We start from the raw sequence: 17,642 nt of genomic DNA, 5'->3' as shown, positions 1-17,642 counted from the left end.
ATGTCTCGTAGCGGCTCGTAATCCTAACGGTAGGTACTCGGGACATCCGGTAAACTCGTGATGATTTTTTAATCCCTGTAAAAAAATGTCCATGAGTAAAATAAATAAATAAAATACTCGTGATTACATTTTGTTTAACTTTTTACTCGTACAAGCCGCTATGCGAGGCGAGTACCTACCGTTAGCATTACAGACCCGCTACGGACAATCTCCGAGTTCGAATCGGGGGGGAAACTCTGGAGAACTCGTGAATTACCTCATACAGTGAGACGGGGGCTTCAGGTTTAATTTAGGACTGAGAGCAACTGCAGGGTGGCGCAGTGGTAGAGTTGTTGCCTCACAGCGCCAGAGACCCAGGTTTGATTCCAAGTACGGGTGCAGTCGGTACGGTGTTTGTACGTTCTCCCCGTATTCTGCATGTGTTTTCTCTGGGCACTGCCATCCCCTCCCATGCTCCAAAGACATACACGTTTGCAGGTTCATTGGCTTGGTAAAAATGCAAATTGTCCCAGCGTGTGCGTAGGGTAGTGTTGATGTGCGGGGATCGCTGGTCGGCATGGGCTAAAGGGCCTGTTTCCACGCTGTATCTCTAAATTGAACAGGTCAGGCAGCGATTGTGGAAGGAATGGGCGGGCGACATTTTTGGGTCGGGACCCTTCAGACTGGACAAGGTTCCCAAACATTAGGAATCTTGCTCTAAAGTGGCCTTGTGCTTCTTCCTTGCCACCAGAAGGCAGATGAGTCCAATGCCCTCATTATCACAAGGGGATATCAGCCTAGATCTTGCAGGGTCCTTGAATGGTTACTGTACACTTGGGAGTCACTTGACTTGTCCATGCCGTCTCTACCACTGAAGAACCTCCATCCGCTCGTTACGATTTTTGGGTGTGTAACCCATCAACGATGGATGCAACTAGCCTTCAGTAGTAGGTGGAAGTGAATGGGGGAGGGAAGTATAAATGACATTCCCACCTTTAACACAGTAGTCCATAAGTTATTGGAGCAGATTTAGGCCATTCGGCCCATCAAGTCCAATCCGCCACTCGATCATGGCAGCTCTATCTTTCCCTCTTAACTCCATTCTCCTGCCTTCTACCCGTAACCCCCAACACCCATGCTAGTCACTAATGAAGTACTGGACTAACTCAGTGGGTCATGGGCAGCATCTCTGGACAACATGGATAAGTGACGTTTCGGTTCGGGTACCCTTCAGCCTGAAGAAGGGGCCCCACTCCAAAACATTATCTATCCATGCTCAAAGATAGACACAAAATGCTGGACTAACTCAGCGGGACGGGCAGCATCTCTGGAGAGAAGGAATGGGTGACGTTTCGGCTCGAGAATCTTCCTCAGACTCGGCATTTTGTGACGTGCTGCCTGTCCCGCTGAGTTACTCCAGCATTTTGTGCCCATCTTTAGGCTAAACCGGCACCTGCAGTTCCTTCCTGCACATATCCATGGAAAATATTAATTTTAGACAATAGGTGTAGGAGTAGGCCATTCGGCCCTTCGAGCCAGCACCACCATTCAATGTGATCATGGCTGATCATCCCCAATCAGTACCCCGTTCCTGCCTTCTCCCCATATCCCCTATTTTTAAGAGCCCTATCTAGCTCTCTTGAAAGCATCCAGAGAACCTGCCTCCACCACCCTCTGAGGAAGAGAATTCCACAGACTCGCCACTCTCTGTGAGAAAAGTGTTTCCTCGTCTCTATTCTAAATGGCTTACTCCTTATTCTTAAACTGTGGCCCCTGGTTCTGGACTCCCCCAACATCGGGAACTTGTTTCCTGCCTCTAGCGTGTCCAAACCCTTATATTTTCACCCAGAGAGTTGTGAATCTGTGGAATTTTCTGCCGAGGCCAATTCACTGGATGGTTGCAGGAGTTGGATAAAGCTCTTGGGGCTAACGGAATCAATGGATGTGTGGTGAAAGCAGGAACGGGGTACTGATGTTTGGATGATCAGCCATGATCATATTCAATGGAAGTGTTGGCTCGAAGGGTCTGCATCTATGTCTCTATGTCGAGATGGCCTGTTTCCGCGCTGTAATTGTTATATGGTTATATGTTCTACAGAGATGCTGCCTCTGACCTCCCAAGTTGCTCAAGAGCTATCTGTTTTTCGTAAAGCAGCATCTGCCTTTCCTTGTGTCAGCTTGTTACACAAGCTTGGTTGCTTAACCTGCTGATAACTGCTTGCTTGCCGCATTGATTCATCCCTGGCACTCCCCTTGTGTTCCACACTATCCTCCCTCTCTGTCTACTTTCTGATGAGTCACTGGCCTGAAACACTAGACTATTGTCCTGAAAACAGATGTAACTTTTTGGTTCAGAGTAGGGTCGCCAACTTTCTCACTCCCAAATAAGGGACAATAGGTCAAAATACGGGACAAATTCCCCACGGCAATTCGTTGACCGACTAGGCAGTGGCTGGGTGAAAGTTTTGGCCTGAGGGCTGCGCGCACAGTCCGGCGCCCCGTCCAACTCGTGAACCGATGATCGGCCGTGAGAAGGAGGGGTGGTGGTGGTGTTGGCGGTAAGCGAAGGTCGGACAGGTGGCCGGGCTGCCGACCGACCGACGGGGCCACGGGCGAGGGCTGCTGCTGCACTCCATGGGCTGCACTACGTCGGGACGGGTGAGGCGGGGCCGGACGCGGTGTTCCAATCTGACAGTCCCCTCGACCCAAGTAGCGGCGGTCAAATACGGGACAAGGGCGGTCCCGTATGGAACAAACCAATTTAGTCCAATGTATGGGATGTCCCGGTTAATACGGGACAGTTGACAACCCTAGATCGGAGACACAGCGTGGAAACGGGCCCATCGGATCTGCGACGACCAGCGACCCCCGCACACTGCCGCTGTGGCGGCACCTGGTGGCTAGCCACGGGCATGGCCAACCCTCGGCTCAAGAGGGAAGAGATGAGCGTCTCCGAATGGGAGGTGTTTGGTCATGGGGTCTAGCCCTGGGTATTTAAGATCGGGTAACGCCCAGTCACGGGGGTTGCAGTTGGAAGCAGCACGGTGACAGTAATAACAACACATTTCGTTCTCATAACTTTGTTTTCAACTCATTCTTGGCTGAACTCCTGGAGTCCCCACTGTAACACCACACACACACACACACACACACACACACACACACACACACACACACACACACACACACACACACGGGACAATTTTACATACACCCCTCCACGTATTTTTTATACAATTGGATGGGACAAGCGGGATGCAGGAAAAGTTCCCAATGTTGGGGGAGTCCAGCGGGAGTTGGGGTCACTGTTTAAGAATAAGGGGTAGGCCATTTAGGACTGAGATGAGGAAAAGCATACATACCCGCTGAGTTTTTCCAGCATTTTTGTCCACGTCGGAAAATGGGACCAGTTTGCGAGATACAGCACGGAAAGAGGTCCTTCGGCGCACCGAGACCGCGCCAACCAGCGATCCCCGCACACTAACGGCATCCTACACGCGCCAGGAATGATTTACAATTTTACCAAAGCTAATTAGCCTACAAACCCGCACGTCTTTGGAGGAAACCGGAGAAACCCAGGCGGTAACGGGGAGAGCATACAAACTCCACACAGACAGCAGCCACTGTCGGGATTGAACCCAAGGCCCTGCCGCTGTAAGGCAGCAACTCTACCGCTGCTCCACAGTACCAGTTTGCACAGCCACGTTGTACAATGTTCCATCAAATCATCTCAACTTGTGTTTATTTGGTTATATTCTGGGTTGAGATGAATAATCACCTGTCCCATGTATTTTTTAGCTGTATCATCATCATCAGCATATCTGGTTTAACAAGTTCTAATCCTGACTATCAACCAGTTGTCTTTTTATAAAGTTTAAACATTTATTTCAGCCTCAAAGTCCAAACAAGAGATGGCATTACATAAAATACATTGCACCCCCCCCCGATGTCGGGGGAGTCCAGAACCAGGGGCCACACAGTTTAAGAATAAGGGGTAAGCCATTTAGAACGGAGACGAGGAAACACTTTTTCTCACAGAGAGTGATGAGTCTGTGGAATTCTCTGCCTCAGAGGGCGGTGGAGGCGGGTTCTCTGGATGCTTTCAAGAGAGAGCAGGATAGGGCTCTTAAAGATAGAGGAGTCGGGGGATATGGGGGAAAAGGCAGGAAAGGGGTACTGATTGGGAATGATCAGCCATGATCACATTGAATGGCGGTGCTGGCTCGAAGGGCCGAATGGCCTACTCCTGCACCTTTTGTGTATTGTCTATTATATAAAAAAATCATAAAATACATATAAAATCTTAGTTAATTATAAGGGCATCATAAATAATATACAAAAAAAAATGCCTTCATTGCTATAATGTCATGTGCTTGAAGAAGCAGTAATCCTTGTATATTTGGCTAATAATTCTGTTGTATTCTCTCCCCAGGGGTATGAAGGTTCGCTGATCAAACTCACCGCCAAACAGGTGAGCAATTTTTCTTCTGGTTTACCTGGTTTCTATCATTCGGATGCAATGAGGGATTTCCCCTTGATTTTAAATTAAGATCCCAAAGCAGTCTAATTCTAACTGCCCCTGGAGTTGTTGGGCTGTGATTTCTGCCCCTGTCCCACTTGGGGAAACCTGAACGGAAACCTCTGGAGACTTTGCGCCCCACCCAAGGTTTCCGTGAGGTTGCAGGTGGTTGCCGGAGGTTGCAGGTAGTGGAAGCAGGTAGGGAGACTGACAAAAACCTCCGGGAACCGCACGGAAACCTTGGGTGGGGCGCAAAGTCTCCAGAGGTTTCCGTTCAGGTTTCCTAAGTGGGCGGGGGCAGAAGCTCCTGCAGTTAGTCTTCACGAACTTCATAACCTGTTCTTGTAATCTGCGATGAGATGTTGTACAAAAAAGATTTTAGCTTGGTTTAGAGATACAGCGTGGAAACGGCACTTTGGCCCACCCAGTCCGCGCCGACCAGCGATCCCCGCACATTAACACGACCCTACGCAAACCAGGGACAAATTGTATCCGTTGTACCAATCCAATTAACCGACAAACCTGTAGGTCTTTGGAGTGTGGGAAGAAAGCGGAGATACCTGAGAGAGGTCACGGGCAGAACGTGCAAACTCCAGACAGACAGCACCCGTGGTCAGGATCTTTGCTTTGCCCGCGGAGGTTGGGGTCTGTGCAGGAGTCAATAGACAATAGGTGCAGGAGTAGGTCATTCAGCCCTTCTAGCCAGCACCGCCATTCAATGTGATCATGGCTGATCATCTCCAATCAGTACCCCGTTCCAGCCTTCTCCCCATATCCCCTGACTCTGCTATCTTTAAGAGCTCTATCTAGCTCCCTCTTGAAAGCATCCAGAGAACCCGCCTCCACCGCCCTCTGTGGCAGAGAATTCCACAGACTCGCCACTCTCTGAGGAAAAGTGTTTCCTCGTCTCCGTTCTAAATTGCTTACCCCGTTATTTGTAAACTGGCCCCTGGTTCTGGACTCCCCCAACATCGGGAACATGTTTCCTGCCTCTAGCGTGTCCAAACCCTTAACAATCTTATATGTTTCAATAAGATTCCCTCTCATCCTTCTAAACTGTGTGTGTGGCCCCTGGTTCTGGACTCCCCCAACATCCGGAACATGTTTCCTGCCTCTAGCGTGTCCAAACCCTTAACAATCTTATATGTTTCAATAAGATCCCCTCTCATCCTTCTAAACTCCAGAGTGTACAAGCCCAGCCGCTCCATTCTCTCAGCATATGACAGTCCCGCCATCCGGGGAATTAACCTTGTAAACCTACGCTGCACTCCCTCGATAGCAAGAATGTCCTTCCTCAAATGAGGGGACCAAAACTGCACACAATACTCCAGGTGTGGTCTCTCTAGGACTCTGTACAACTGCAGAAGGACCTATACTTGACTCCTCTTGGCCAACATGCCATTTGCTTTCTTAACTCTTGGGCTACTAGTCCTGGAATTATTCCATGTTGCTGCTGTCTCAATGGGAGTTCCCTTGAATTCAATGCTTGGAGTCTTGGAGACTGGATAGAGTGGGTGTGGCAAGAATGTTTCCACTAGTAGGAGAGCCCTGGAGCAGAGGCCACAGCCGCAGAATAAAAGGATGTTCCTTTATGAAGGAGATGAGAAGGAACTTCCTTCATCAGAGGGTGGTGAATCTGTGGAATTCACTGCCACTGAAGGCTGTGGAGGCCAAGTTGGTGGATATTTTTAAAGGGCCTGTCCCACTTACACGACCAAATTCACGGCCCTTTCTTACTGGTGGGCATTTTTCATGTTAAAAAAAAAAAACGCCCCGACCTACTTGATGCCACGATTACCTACGACTAGCATCACGACCTGCTACGACCTACCTACGACCTCGTGACAACCATGCTGCGAGTACGAGTCGAGGGCAAACTCGGCAGAGGTCGTGAATTAGGTCATGAAAGTTGGATAGGCTATTAAGGCGGAGATGAAGAGATTTTTGTTTACCAGTAAGAGTTTTGGGGGTTATGGGGAGAAGGCAGGAGAATGGGGTTGAGAGGGAAAGATAGATCAGCCATGATTGAATGGTAGAACGGGCTTGATGGGCCGAATGGCCTAATTCTGCTCCTAGAACCTACGGACTTAAGAGACGGTGTATCTGATGTGCACTGGGTGTCTGATATAGTGCAGTTTTTAATACTCACTTCAATTGAATAAATGATTATAGCCACAATATATACACACACCTGTTCAGTACATACAGTGTAGTGTCTAGGCAATAAGTTCCAGACAAGTGTATCTGCTATTAATAAGAGAATATTTTAAATCTCCATTGAATGGTTTATGTAACATTTGCAAAGGACTAGATATTCCTGGGTGATGCAGTAAGTGTTTAGATTGCATCTAGTTATGTATCCAGTTCGCGTGGTTGAATTGGACCCCGTGTCAAACGCTCATGTACTGTGTTCAGCGGATCTGCCATTCATTTACAGTTCTGGCAAAGAGTGCATCCTTCTGGAGATGTTTTGCCATTCTAAATCTGGAAGTGATCTGTCGAGAGTTTACATTCTTTCCTCTGTCACTTTGTGCAACAGCAACGGCTGAACAAATCGCTTGTAATCGTGTCCATGTGTCCAGTGGAGCTGGTGTTATTGTTGCAGGAATGAGTTGCAGATGTTGGTTTAAACTGAAGATGGAGACGCACACACGATGCTGGAGTGAAGGGCCTGTCCCACTTGCACGTCATTTCGTGCATCACAAAATCCCGCGAGGCCACGCGCAGCCGCCCGTCACTGACTATGTCATCGCGCGCCATCGTGACACGTAAATGATGTTGCGTGAATTACGCGAAAAATGACAGCCAAGTGGGACGGGCCCTTAACTCAGCGGGACGCGGCGCATCTCTGGAGGGTGACGTTTCAGGTCAATAGACAATAGACAATCGTTGCAGGAGTAGGCCATTCGGCCCTTCGAGCCAGCACCGTCATTCACTGTGATCATGGCTGATCATCCCCAATCAGCACCCCGTTCCTGCCTTCTCCCCATACCCCCTGACTCTGCTATCTTTAAGAGGCCTATCTAGCTCTCTCTTGAAAGTGTCCAGAGAACCGGCCTCCACCGCCCTCTGAGGCAGAGAATTCCACAGATTCACAACTCTCTGTGTGAGGGAAAAGTGTTTCCTCGTCTCCGTTCTAAATGGCTTACCCCTTATTCTTAAACTGTGTGTGGCCCCTGGTTCTGGGCTCCCCCAACATCGGGAACATGTTTCCTGCCTCTAGCGTGTCCAAACCCTTCAAAACAATCTTGTATGTTAAAGGTCGAGACTCTTCTTCAAGCTGAAAGTCGGTGGAGAGGGAAACGAGTGATATAGACAATCAAGAGAGAGATAGAACAACAAATGAAAGGGATGCAAAGAAGTAACGATGATGAAGGAGACTGGCCATTGCTAGGTGATAACAAGAAGCTGGTGCAACTTGGGTGGGGGAGGGGTGGAGAGAGAGAGGGAAAGCCAGGGCTACTTGATGTTGGAGAAATCAATATTCATACCACTTGGCTGTAAGATGCACAAGCAAAATATGAGATGTTGTTCCTCATAACCCTGGCATTCCCCCTCTCACTCTCTCTCTCTCTCTCTCTCTCTCTCTCTCTATCTATCCCTCCCCCACCCAAGTTGCACCACCTTCTTGTTCTCACCCAACAACCAATTTTATCATCCCTTTTTTGCATATCTTTCATTCATTGTTCCATAGCTTACCTTTCCCGTGACTTTCAGTCTGAAGAAGGGTCTCGACCCGAAACGTCACCCATTCCTTCTCCCCGGAGATGCTGCCTGTCCCGCTGAGTTACTCCAGAATTTTGTGTCTTACCTTTGGCGTTATTGGAGCTTGCTGTCGACCAAGCTAGTGCAAATAATGCATCGGTTGCAACGAATACTGCAACCAGTTTCCGGCCTAAACATCCTGCTTGGAATTACAATCCACTCTGTCCATGGGGGGGCGCAGTGGGCGGAGGGCGCAGCCTCTGAATAACAGGCCGTACCGTTTAGAAAGAAGAGGAGGAACCTCTTTAGTCAGAGGGTGGTGAATCTGTGGAATTCTAACCAACAGAGGCCAAGTCGATAGATATTTTTCAGGCAAGAGTTAGATTCTCTATTAGTACGGGTCTCGATTTGTTACTAACACCTATGAGAGAGAAGCGAGTGTCACCAAATTTCTGAATTCTCTGGTTGGGGTGGAACCCTCTCCAAGATAAACAGACGTGAAGCTCACCGTTTGACCTGTTAAATGGTCAGCTCGACATAGACTACAAGACCTACACCAAACCCAAACCAATTAGGAGCAGACGAGGGCATTCGATCCAATTTGTGATCCCAGCTACAAAGACAGATGTGTACAGCAATTCGTTCTTCCCCCGCACAATTAAAGCATGGAATAATCTCCACCCAACTATAGTTACCCAACCAGATGCAACTACATTTAAAGTAGCTCTTTCTTCCCAATAACCCTTTCTGGCTTAAGCCCTCCCTTCACCACCTCCAGTTTAAATTCCTGTTGGAATATTTTGGAGGACCAAGAAACCAAGTTGGGGGTTATGGGGTGAAGGCAAGAGAATGGGGTTGGGGGGGAGAGATAGATCAGCCATGATCGAATGGTGGAATAGACTTGAAGGGCCGAATGGCCTAAATCTGCTCCTGGAACCTATAAGCATACAAGGCATTGTCTAAGTTGGTTATAGGGGCCCTTTGTGTTAAATTGAACTAGTGGTATTGCTGTTAACAAGTGCAAATAATACATCTTGGATATCAGTTGCATCTATACCAGTTGCTGGCATTAACACCCTAATTGGAATTAAAATCCCTGCTATTCATGGGGTGGCACAGCGGTTAGAGCCACTGCCTTGCAGCGCCAGAGACCAGAGTTCGATCCTGACCTCGGGTGCTGTGCTGTCTGTGTGTGTGGAGTTTGCACGATCTCCCTGTGACCACGTGGGTTTCCTCCTGGTGCTCCGGTTTCCGCCCGCATCCCTAAGACGTGCGGGGTCTGTAGGTTAAACGGCCTCTGTCTCCTCTACTCCCATGTGTGGGGAGTAGGTGAGAGAGTGGGATAACATGAAACTGGTGATTGATGGCCAGTCTGGTTTCGATGGGCCGAAGAGCCTGTTTCCATGCTGTATCTACCGACCAATGCTGTACGTCCCTGCTAAGTGCCTGTTGGGCTGTACCTGGCGTTCCGTTCTGTTGAGAAAAGCCTTAAATTAGTTAAAACTTTTAAAAATTGTCCGAGGGTCAAATTCAGGAGGTTGTCACTGAAGCCGATGGTATGTTGAGGGGGCGCAAGGTTGCCATTCAGTCCGTGACCCAAGAGGGTGGGTCTGTGGTCTGGTCGCTTGAAACAATTGTACACGGAGCATGTCGATTAGTTTTAGTTGTGTCTTGGGCAGTTGCCATGGCAACGTCTGCGCTTGGCTGTAACCACTTCCCCTCTGCCAACTTCAGCGAAAGTTTTAGTTTAGAGAGATACAGCGCTGACCAGCGATCCCCACACATTAACACTATCTCGCACACACGCACGCTAATTTACACACGTACGCACTAATTTACACACACACACGCACCAATTTACACACGCGCGCACCAATTTACACACTCGCACACCAATTTACACGCGCACACCAATTTACCACGCGCACCAATTTACACACGCCGCACCAATTTACACGCGCACGCACCAATTTACACACGCACCAATTTACACACACACACGCACGCACCAATTTACACACGCACGCACCAATTTACACACGCGCACGCACCAATTTACACACGCGCGCACCAATTTACACACACACACGCACGCACCAATTTACACACGCACGCACCAATTTACACACGCACGCACCAATTTACACGCGCACGCACTAATTTACACGCGCGCGCGCGCAATTTACGCGCACCAATTTACACGCGCGCGCGCACCAATTTACACGCGCGCGCGCACCAATTTACACGCGCGCGCACCAATTTACACGCGCGCGCGCACCAATTTACACACGCACGCGCACCAATTTACACACGCACGCACCAATCTACACACGCACGCACCAATCTACACACGCACGCACCAATCTACACACGCACGCACCAATTTACACACGCACGCACCAATTTACACACGCACCCACCAATTTGCACACACGCACCAATTTACACGCGCACGCACCAATTTACACGCGCACGCACCAATTTACACACGCACGCGCCAATTTACACACGCACGCACCAAGCCAATTAACCTACAAACCTGCACGTCTTTGGAGTGTGGGAGGAATCCGGAGCAGCCGGAGAAAACCCAAGCAGATCACGGGGAGAACGTGCAAACTCCGTACCGACAGCGCCCGTAGTCGGGATTGAATCTGGCGCAGTAAGGCAGTAACTCTACCGCTGTGCCGCTTAGTTCTACTTGTGCATGTTTGCAGGGGTAAGAGGTGGGTGTCGCTGCTTAGAATCTGGATGGTAACACGAGTCGGTTTAAATCCATGAGTGATGGGAGCAGAATTAGGCCATTCGGCCCATCGAGTCTACCCTGCCATTCAAACATGGCTGCTCTATCTTTCCCTCGCGACCCCATTCTCCTGCCTTCTCCCCATACCGTCTGACACCCTTATTCTGCGCCTTAAAAATACACAATGACAGCCTCCACTTCAGTCTTTGGGAATGAATTCCACAGGTTTGTGACCCTGTGACTAATTAAATTCCTCATCATCTCCTTCCTGAAGGTATGTCCTTGTATACTGAGGCTGTGCCCTCTGGCCCTAGACTCTCCCACTAGTGGAAACATCCTCTCCACATTCACTCTATCCAGACTTTTCACTATTCACCAAGTTTTGAAAGATCAGGCCCTTTCCTCAGACTGGATTCGGATTAATAGCCAGTCTGGAGAACTGGCTATCGTGGGCGGCCTTGTGGCGGAACGGTAGAGTTACTGCCTTGCGGCGCCAGAGACACGGGTTCGATCCTGACTATGGGTGCTGTCTGTACGGAGTTTGCACGTTCTCCCCGTGACCTGCGTGGGTTTCTCCAGAGATCTACGGTACCCTCCCACACTCCAAAGACGTGCAGGTTTGTAGGTTAAATGGCTTGGTAAAATTGTAAATTGGCCCTAGTGTATAGGATAGCGATAGTGCATGGGGATCGCTGGTCGGCACAGAATTGATGGGCTGAAGGGCCTGTTTCCGTGCTCCCAATTGGGAGCCTTCTTAGATTAGATTAGAGATACAGTGCGGAAACAGGCCCTTCAGCCCACCAATTCTGTGCCAACCAGCGATCCCCATGTGCTATCCATGTGCACCACAGTCCACGTTCACCACAGATGTTGCTTGCTGAATTAGTTCTTTTTTCTAAACCTCGTGTGTAGGTATTGTATCCAGTCTCTGCGATCTCATTCTTATTCAGTCACTTTGTGTGATCTGTTGCAAGCCAAAATTATTTCGAGAAATGTGGTCAACGCCACATGAATTGGCAATGGAGGAAGCTATACAATAGTATCTAGCCAATGGATGCAGTCATCTTTACATCCTCAGCTATATCTATATTCCATTTGCGCAGTTAATGCTCCCCGTAACTAACTTTAGTTTGGAGATACAGCGCAGAATGGAGCCTTCAGCCCACTGAGCCCGCGCCGACCAGCGATCCCCGCACATTAACACCATCCTACACGCACCCTACACCTCTATACATTTTTATACCAAAGCCAATTAATCTACAAATCTACACGTCTTTGGAGTGTGGGGGGGCAAACCGAAGATCTCGGAGAAAACCCGCGCAGGTGTCGGGGAGAGCGTGCAAACTCCGTGCAGGCAGGCGCCCATGGTCGGGGTGGGACCCGGTAGAGGCAGCAACTCTACTGCTGCTGAGTGAAGTGGTTACTGATTCGGGGCGAGCAGATTCACGGCCACTTCTGCCAAATGGATGGAAATCCAACCCAGACTAAGTCAACATCTCTCTTCCCCAGAAGGCCTTGGCGTGAGAACTTGTTCCCAATTGGCAAAGCAAACACATTAATGAAATCTAACTCTTGGTGTGTGAATAGTATCACTTCCCTGACACGCAAGGGCCTGTTCCATTTTCACGACCTAATTCACAACCTCTACCGAGTTTGCCCTTGACTCGTACTCGCAGCATGGTCATAGGTAGGTCATAGGTACTCGTGGCATCAAGTAGGTCGGGGCGTTTATGTTTTTTTTCGCATGATGAAAAATGGCCGTGAGTAAAAAAAGTCGTGAATTAGGTTGTGAAAATGGGACAGACCCTTTAAACGTTTCGATATGGTGGAGAATTCCCTCTGTCTTAATTTTAGTTTAGACCAGGGGTTCCCAACCTTTGTCATCCCATTCACCCCTGGCAACTTTAATAGCACATAACAATGCTACTTCACTTATTTATGAACAACTAATGATGAACAGATACCAGTATACCTGAACCAAACACAGTCCAGTCGATGAGAAAAAAATATGTACAGATCCAGAATCAACAAATTTACTCTCGGAGGGGGTACATTTACCCCAGGTTGGGAACCTTTGGTTTAGAGCGTGGAAACTGGCCCTTCTGCCCATCGAGTCTGTCCTGACCCCCATCGCCCATTCACTCTAGTTCTATGCTGCCCACTAGGGGCGGGCAATTTACAGAGGCCAATTGACCTACAAACCTGTACGTCTTTGGAGTGTGGGAGGAAACCCTCGGAGTCATGGGGGGGGGGGGGGGGGGACGTGCAAACTCCACACAGACAGCACCTGTAGTCGGGATCAAACCTGGGTCTGTAAGGCAGCGACTCTACCGCTGTGCCACCCTCAATGTTGGAACTGCATGGCTTCAACTTGAGTTGAGAATAAAAGTAATTCTATAAGGAAACTGAGATGAGAAGTTAATGGCAATTTTGTCGTTGATGTCAAAGCCATTTGGTTATATTGGTGTAAAAATGGCCGTTTTTGTAGCGTGTAGGTTTGTTCTAGAGTTAACTTGGTTTGACTAGCTTCGGCAGTGTTGTCAAAAATGGACATGGTGCTGTCTTAACTTAGCGGGTCTTGCAGCATCGCTGGAGAACATGGATCAGGTGACGTTTCTGATCGGGGGCCTTCTTTAGACTGAAGGGTCTCAACCCGAAACGTTACTTATCCATGTCCTCCAGAGATGCAGCCTGACCCACTGAGTTACTCCAGCACTTTCTTTTGGTAAACCAGCATCTGCAGTTTCTTGGCGCTCTATCAAAAAGTGACCATGCTATTTTCTATAAGAGATAGGAGCAGAGTTATAGACAATAGACAATAGGCGCAGGAGTAGGCCATTCAGCCCGTCGAGCCAGCACCGCCATTCAATGTGATCATGGCTGATCAACCACAATCAGTACCCCGTTCCTGCCTTCTCCCCATATCCCCTGACCCCGCTATTTTTAAGAGCCCTATCTAGCTCTCTCTTGAAAGCATCCAGAGAACCTGCCTCCACCGCCCTCTGAGGCAGAGAATTCCACAGTTAGGCCATTCGGACTGTCTAGTCTGCTCTGCCATTCTATCGTGGCTGATCCTCAACCCCATTCAAGGACCTGAACACCCATGACAATCCTTGGATATGGCTCCAGGGACTGCATTGTGAATGTGAGGTCTTTTCTCAACCCCATTCTCCTGCCTTCTCGCTGTTCCAGCAGGTTGCTGGCAATCCTAAGCAATGGGCAACTGCAAGCTGCTTCTCCCTTCAACACTGTGTAAAACATAGTTGATGCCCCTGTGGATCGAGGGTTGGATGGGTGCAGTTTCCGTGTGCATGAGTCCAAGGCCACTGCCATTTGAGGACTCATTTTTTTGCAATGAAATTAGTATTTTTTAAATTACGCTTGGAATATCACACACGTGCAGGACTTTGGTGGCAGAGTTTCCATATTTAAGCGTCAGCAGAGGCCATTGGGCCCATCCATTCTGTGCCGACAGAGCAGTCCCGCTAGTCTTGTGGACCGATGTTCCTGCCGTTTTCCCAGTGTTACGTCGACTGTAAGGCTGCTGTTGAGTGTGTATCCAGGGCGGTCACGGTGGCGCAGCGGTAGAGTTGCTGCCTTGCAGAGCTTACAGCGCCGGAGACCCGGGTTTGATCCTGACTACCGGCGCTGTCTGTACGGAGTTTGTACGTTCTCTCAGTGGGTTTTCTCCGAGATCTTCGGTTTCCTCCCACTCTCGAGGCGTGTAGGTTTATAGGTAAATTGGCTTGGTGTAAATGTAAAATAGTCACGTGTGTGTGGGGGGGGTGGGGGGGGGGGGTTGGTGTGTGGGGGGGGGTGGGAGTGTGGGGAGTGTGGGGGGGGGGTGGTGTGGGGGGGGAGTGTGGGGGGGGAGTGGGTGGTGTGTGGGGGGGGGAGTGTGAGTGGTGGGGGGGGGGGGGGGTGTGGTGTGGGGGGGGGGGGGTGTGTGTGTGGGGGGGGGGGTGTGTGTGGGGGGGGGGGGGGTGTGTGGGGGAGTGGGGGGGGGGTGTGTGGGGAGTGTGGGGGTGGTGGGGGTGTGTGTGGGGGGGGGGTGTGTGTGTGGGGGGGGAGTGTGTGAGTGGGGGGGGGGCAGTGAGTGGTGTGTGTGTGGAGGGGGGGTGTGTGTGGGGGGGGAGTGTGTGGTGGGGGTGTGTGGGGGGGAGGGGGGTTGGGGGGGGGGGGAGTGTGAGTGTGGGGGGGGGGAGTGTGAGTGTGGGGGGGGGGGGGGGTGAGTGGGGGGGGGGGTGTGTGGGGGGGGGGGGGTGGAGTGGGGGGTGGGTGTGAGGTGGTGGGGGGGGTGAGTGGGTGGGGGGTGTGTGAGTGGGGGGGTGAGGGTGGTGGGGGGGGTGGGGGGGTGTGAGTGTGGGGGGGGGGGTGTGTGGTGGGGGGGGGGAGTGTGTGTGTGGGGGGGGGGTGTGAGTGAGGGGGGGGGGGAGGTGAGTGTGGGGGGGGGGGGTGTGTGTGGGTGGGGGGGGGGTGGTGTGAGTGGGGGGGGGGTGGTTGTGGGTGTGGGGGGGGGTGAGTGGGGGGGTGTGAGTGGGGGGGGGTGTGAGGTGGGGGTGGGTGGGGGGGGGTGTGTGTGGTGAGTGTGGGGGTGGGAGAGGGGGGGTGGGGGGGGGGGAGTGAGTGTGGGGGGGGGGGAGTGTGTGGGTGGGGGGGGGGGGGTGTGTGTGTGGGGGGGGGAGTGTTGTGTGTGGGGGGGGGTGGGTGTGTGTGTGGGGGGGGGGTGTGTGTGGTGTGGGGGGGGGAGTGGAGGGTGGGGGGGAAGGTGAGTGGGGGGGGGAGGTGAGTGTGGGGGGGAGTGTGAGTGGGGGGGGGTGTTGAGTGTGGTGGGGGGGGTGAGTGTGAGTGTGGGGGGGGAGTGTGAGTGGGGGGGGGGGGGGAGTGTGAGTGGGGGGGGGAGTGTGAGTGTGGGGGGGGGGGGTGTGAGTGTGGGGGGGGGGGGGGGTGTGAGTGTGAGTGGGGGGGAGTGTGAGTGTGGGGGGGAGTGTGAGTGTGGGGGGGGGGAGTGTGGGGTGTGAGTGTGGGGGGGGGGGGGAGTGTGCGGCGTGTGGGGGGTCACTGATCGTTGCAGACTCGGTCGGCTGAAGGGCCTGTTTCCGCGCTGTATCTCCAGTGAGCTGTTTTAGTTTTTATCATGAGCACCAAGGTACAGTGAAGTTGGCCATTTGTCCCTTCGAGCCAGCACCGCCATTCAATCTGATCATCCAAAATCAGTACCCCGTTCCTGCTATCTCCCCATATCCCTTGATTCCGTTAACCCTTAGAGCTAAATCCAACTCTCTCTTGAAAACATCCAGTGAATTGGCCTCCACTGCGTTCTGTGGCAGAGAATTCCACAGATTCACAAATCAACACTTCCACCCTGGGGAGAGATGTCTGCCAGTCTACCCTATCTACGCCTCAACATTTAGTGTTCATCTCTGTCCTCTCCTGGGGGAGGGGTGTCTTGTCCTGGTGTCTCTGTCCGAGGGGGTCGACTCCCTGTGTGTCCTCTCCTGTCTGTGTGGTGGGGGGGGGAGTGTGGAATGTGGGGGGGGATCCTCTCCTCTTTGTATGTGGGGGTCATGTCTCTCTGTCCTTTCCTGTTCATGTCCTCTCTGTCCTCTGTGTGGGGGGTCTCCCTCTCTGTCTCTCTCCTCTCTGTCCCCTACTCTCTGTCCTCTCTCCTCTCTGTCCTCTCCTCTCTGTTCCGGTACCTCTCTCTGTCCTCTTACCGCTGTGTATCTCCCCTATTGTCCTCTCCCTCATCTGTCCTCTCCCCCTCTGGTCATTTCTCCCCTCTGTCCTCTCCCCTCTGATCAATCTCAAAATCCCTCTTTCCTCTATACCCTCTTTCCCTCTTCCCTCTTTTCCTAAATCCCCTCTCTTGAAAACATCCCCTCTTTCCTCCACCCTTCTTCAGAGAATTCCCCTCTTCACAAATCAACTCCCCTCTTTCCTCTCCCTCTTTCCTCTCTACGCCTCAACCTCTAGTCTTTCTCTGTCCTCCCCTCTTTCCTCTCCTCTCTTTCCTCTCCTCTCCTCTCCAACGCCGGAGTTCCAGCTTTCCAGCAAGAGGGCCTGAAAAACATCGGACTAGCTGCGGAGGCCTCAATAGGCCCGACTATGGGTGAACAGGGGACGGGCAGCAGTGGACTGGCCAGGATGTCAGTTTGCCTAATGGCAAGTAGGCCCCTGATGAAGTGGGCCCCCTTTGTCTCCTGGCAACCAATATTTTTAGACCCAGTCTGCCACTGGGGATGGGACGGGACTGGACTTTGCTGCCTTCTCCCACAGTGGGATCCATTGTGGGGAATGTTTTTATGTTTATTGTTAACTTCTTTAATGTTGTGTCTTATCTTTATTCGTGTGCTGCCTGGCAAGTCAAATTTCACTAAACCATTTGGTGTATGTGATAATAAATGTCCTTTGTATCTTTAACTTCAGAGAAAACAGTCCCAAGTTTGTCCAAATTCTCCCATGGTTAACTTCTGAATTGGGCTGCCTTCTGCTTTTAAAATAAGTCAAATCTATCAAAAATCAAATACTGGGCTTATTGTCAAGATGGCTCTATTCAACTTGCGGTGTGGTAAAATAGATTATAATGGCAAGTGCATCTTGTTACAGGAAATGGAGTGATTTTGAGGGTAGTGTGGTTTTGAACCAATGCATATAATTCAGCCAAGGAGGGAGGAATGTGCATGGATAAAGATTTGC

General features: G+C 50.9%; 1 protein-coding gene across 4 annotated transcripts in view; it reads left to right on the top strand.

Moving 5' to 3' along the window:
• Positions 1–17,642, top strand: part of LOC129713521 (RNA-binding protein with multiple splicing 2) — a 92,908-nt gene that overhangs the window by 39,097 nt on the left and 36,169 nt on the right. For all 4 annotated transcript variants that reach the window (XM_055662601.1, XM_055662602.1, XM_055662603.1 and 1 more), the window contains exon 3: positions 4,412–4,450. In XM_055662601.1, coding sequence (XP_055518576.1) covers positions 4,412–4,450 — 39 coding nt within the window. The remainder of the gene's footprint in view (positions 1–4,411; positions 4,451–17,642) is intronic.

This window comes from Leucoraja erinacea, chromosome 36, assembly GCF_028641065.1.
Source record: "Leucoraja erinacea ecotype New England chromosome 36, Leri_hhj_1, whole genome shotgun sequence".
NCBI lineage: Eukaryota > Metazoa > Chordata > Chondrichthyes > Rajiformes > Rajidae > Leucoraja > Leucoraja erinaceus.
The sequence above is the reverse complement of the archived record's forward strand: the minus strand, read 5'-3'. Positions and strand labels throughout refer to the sequence as shown.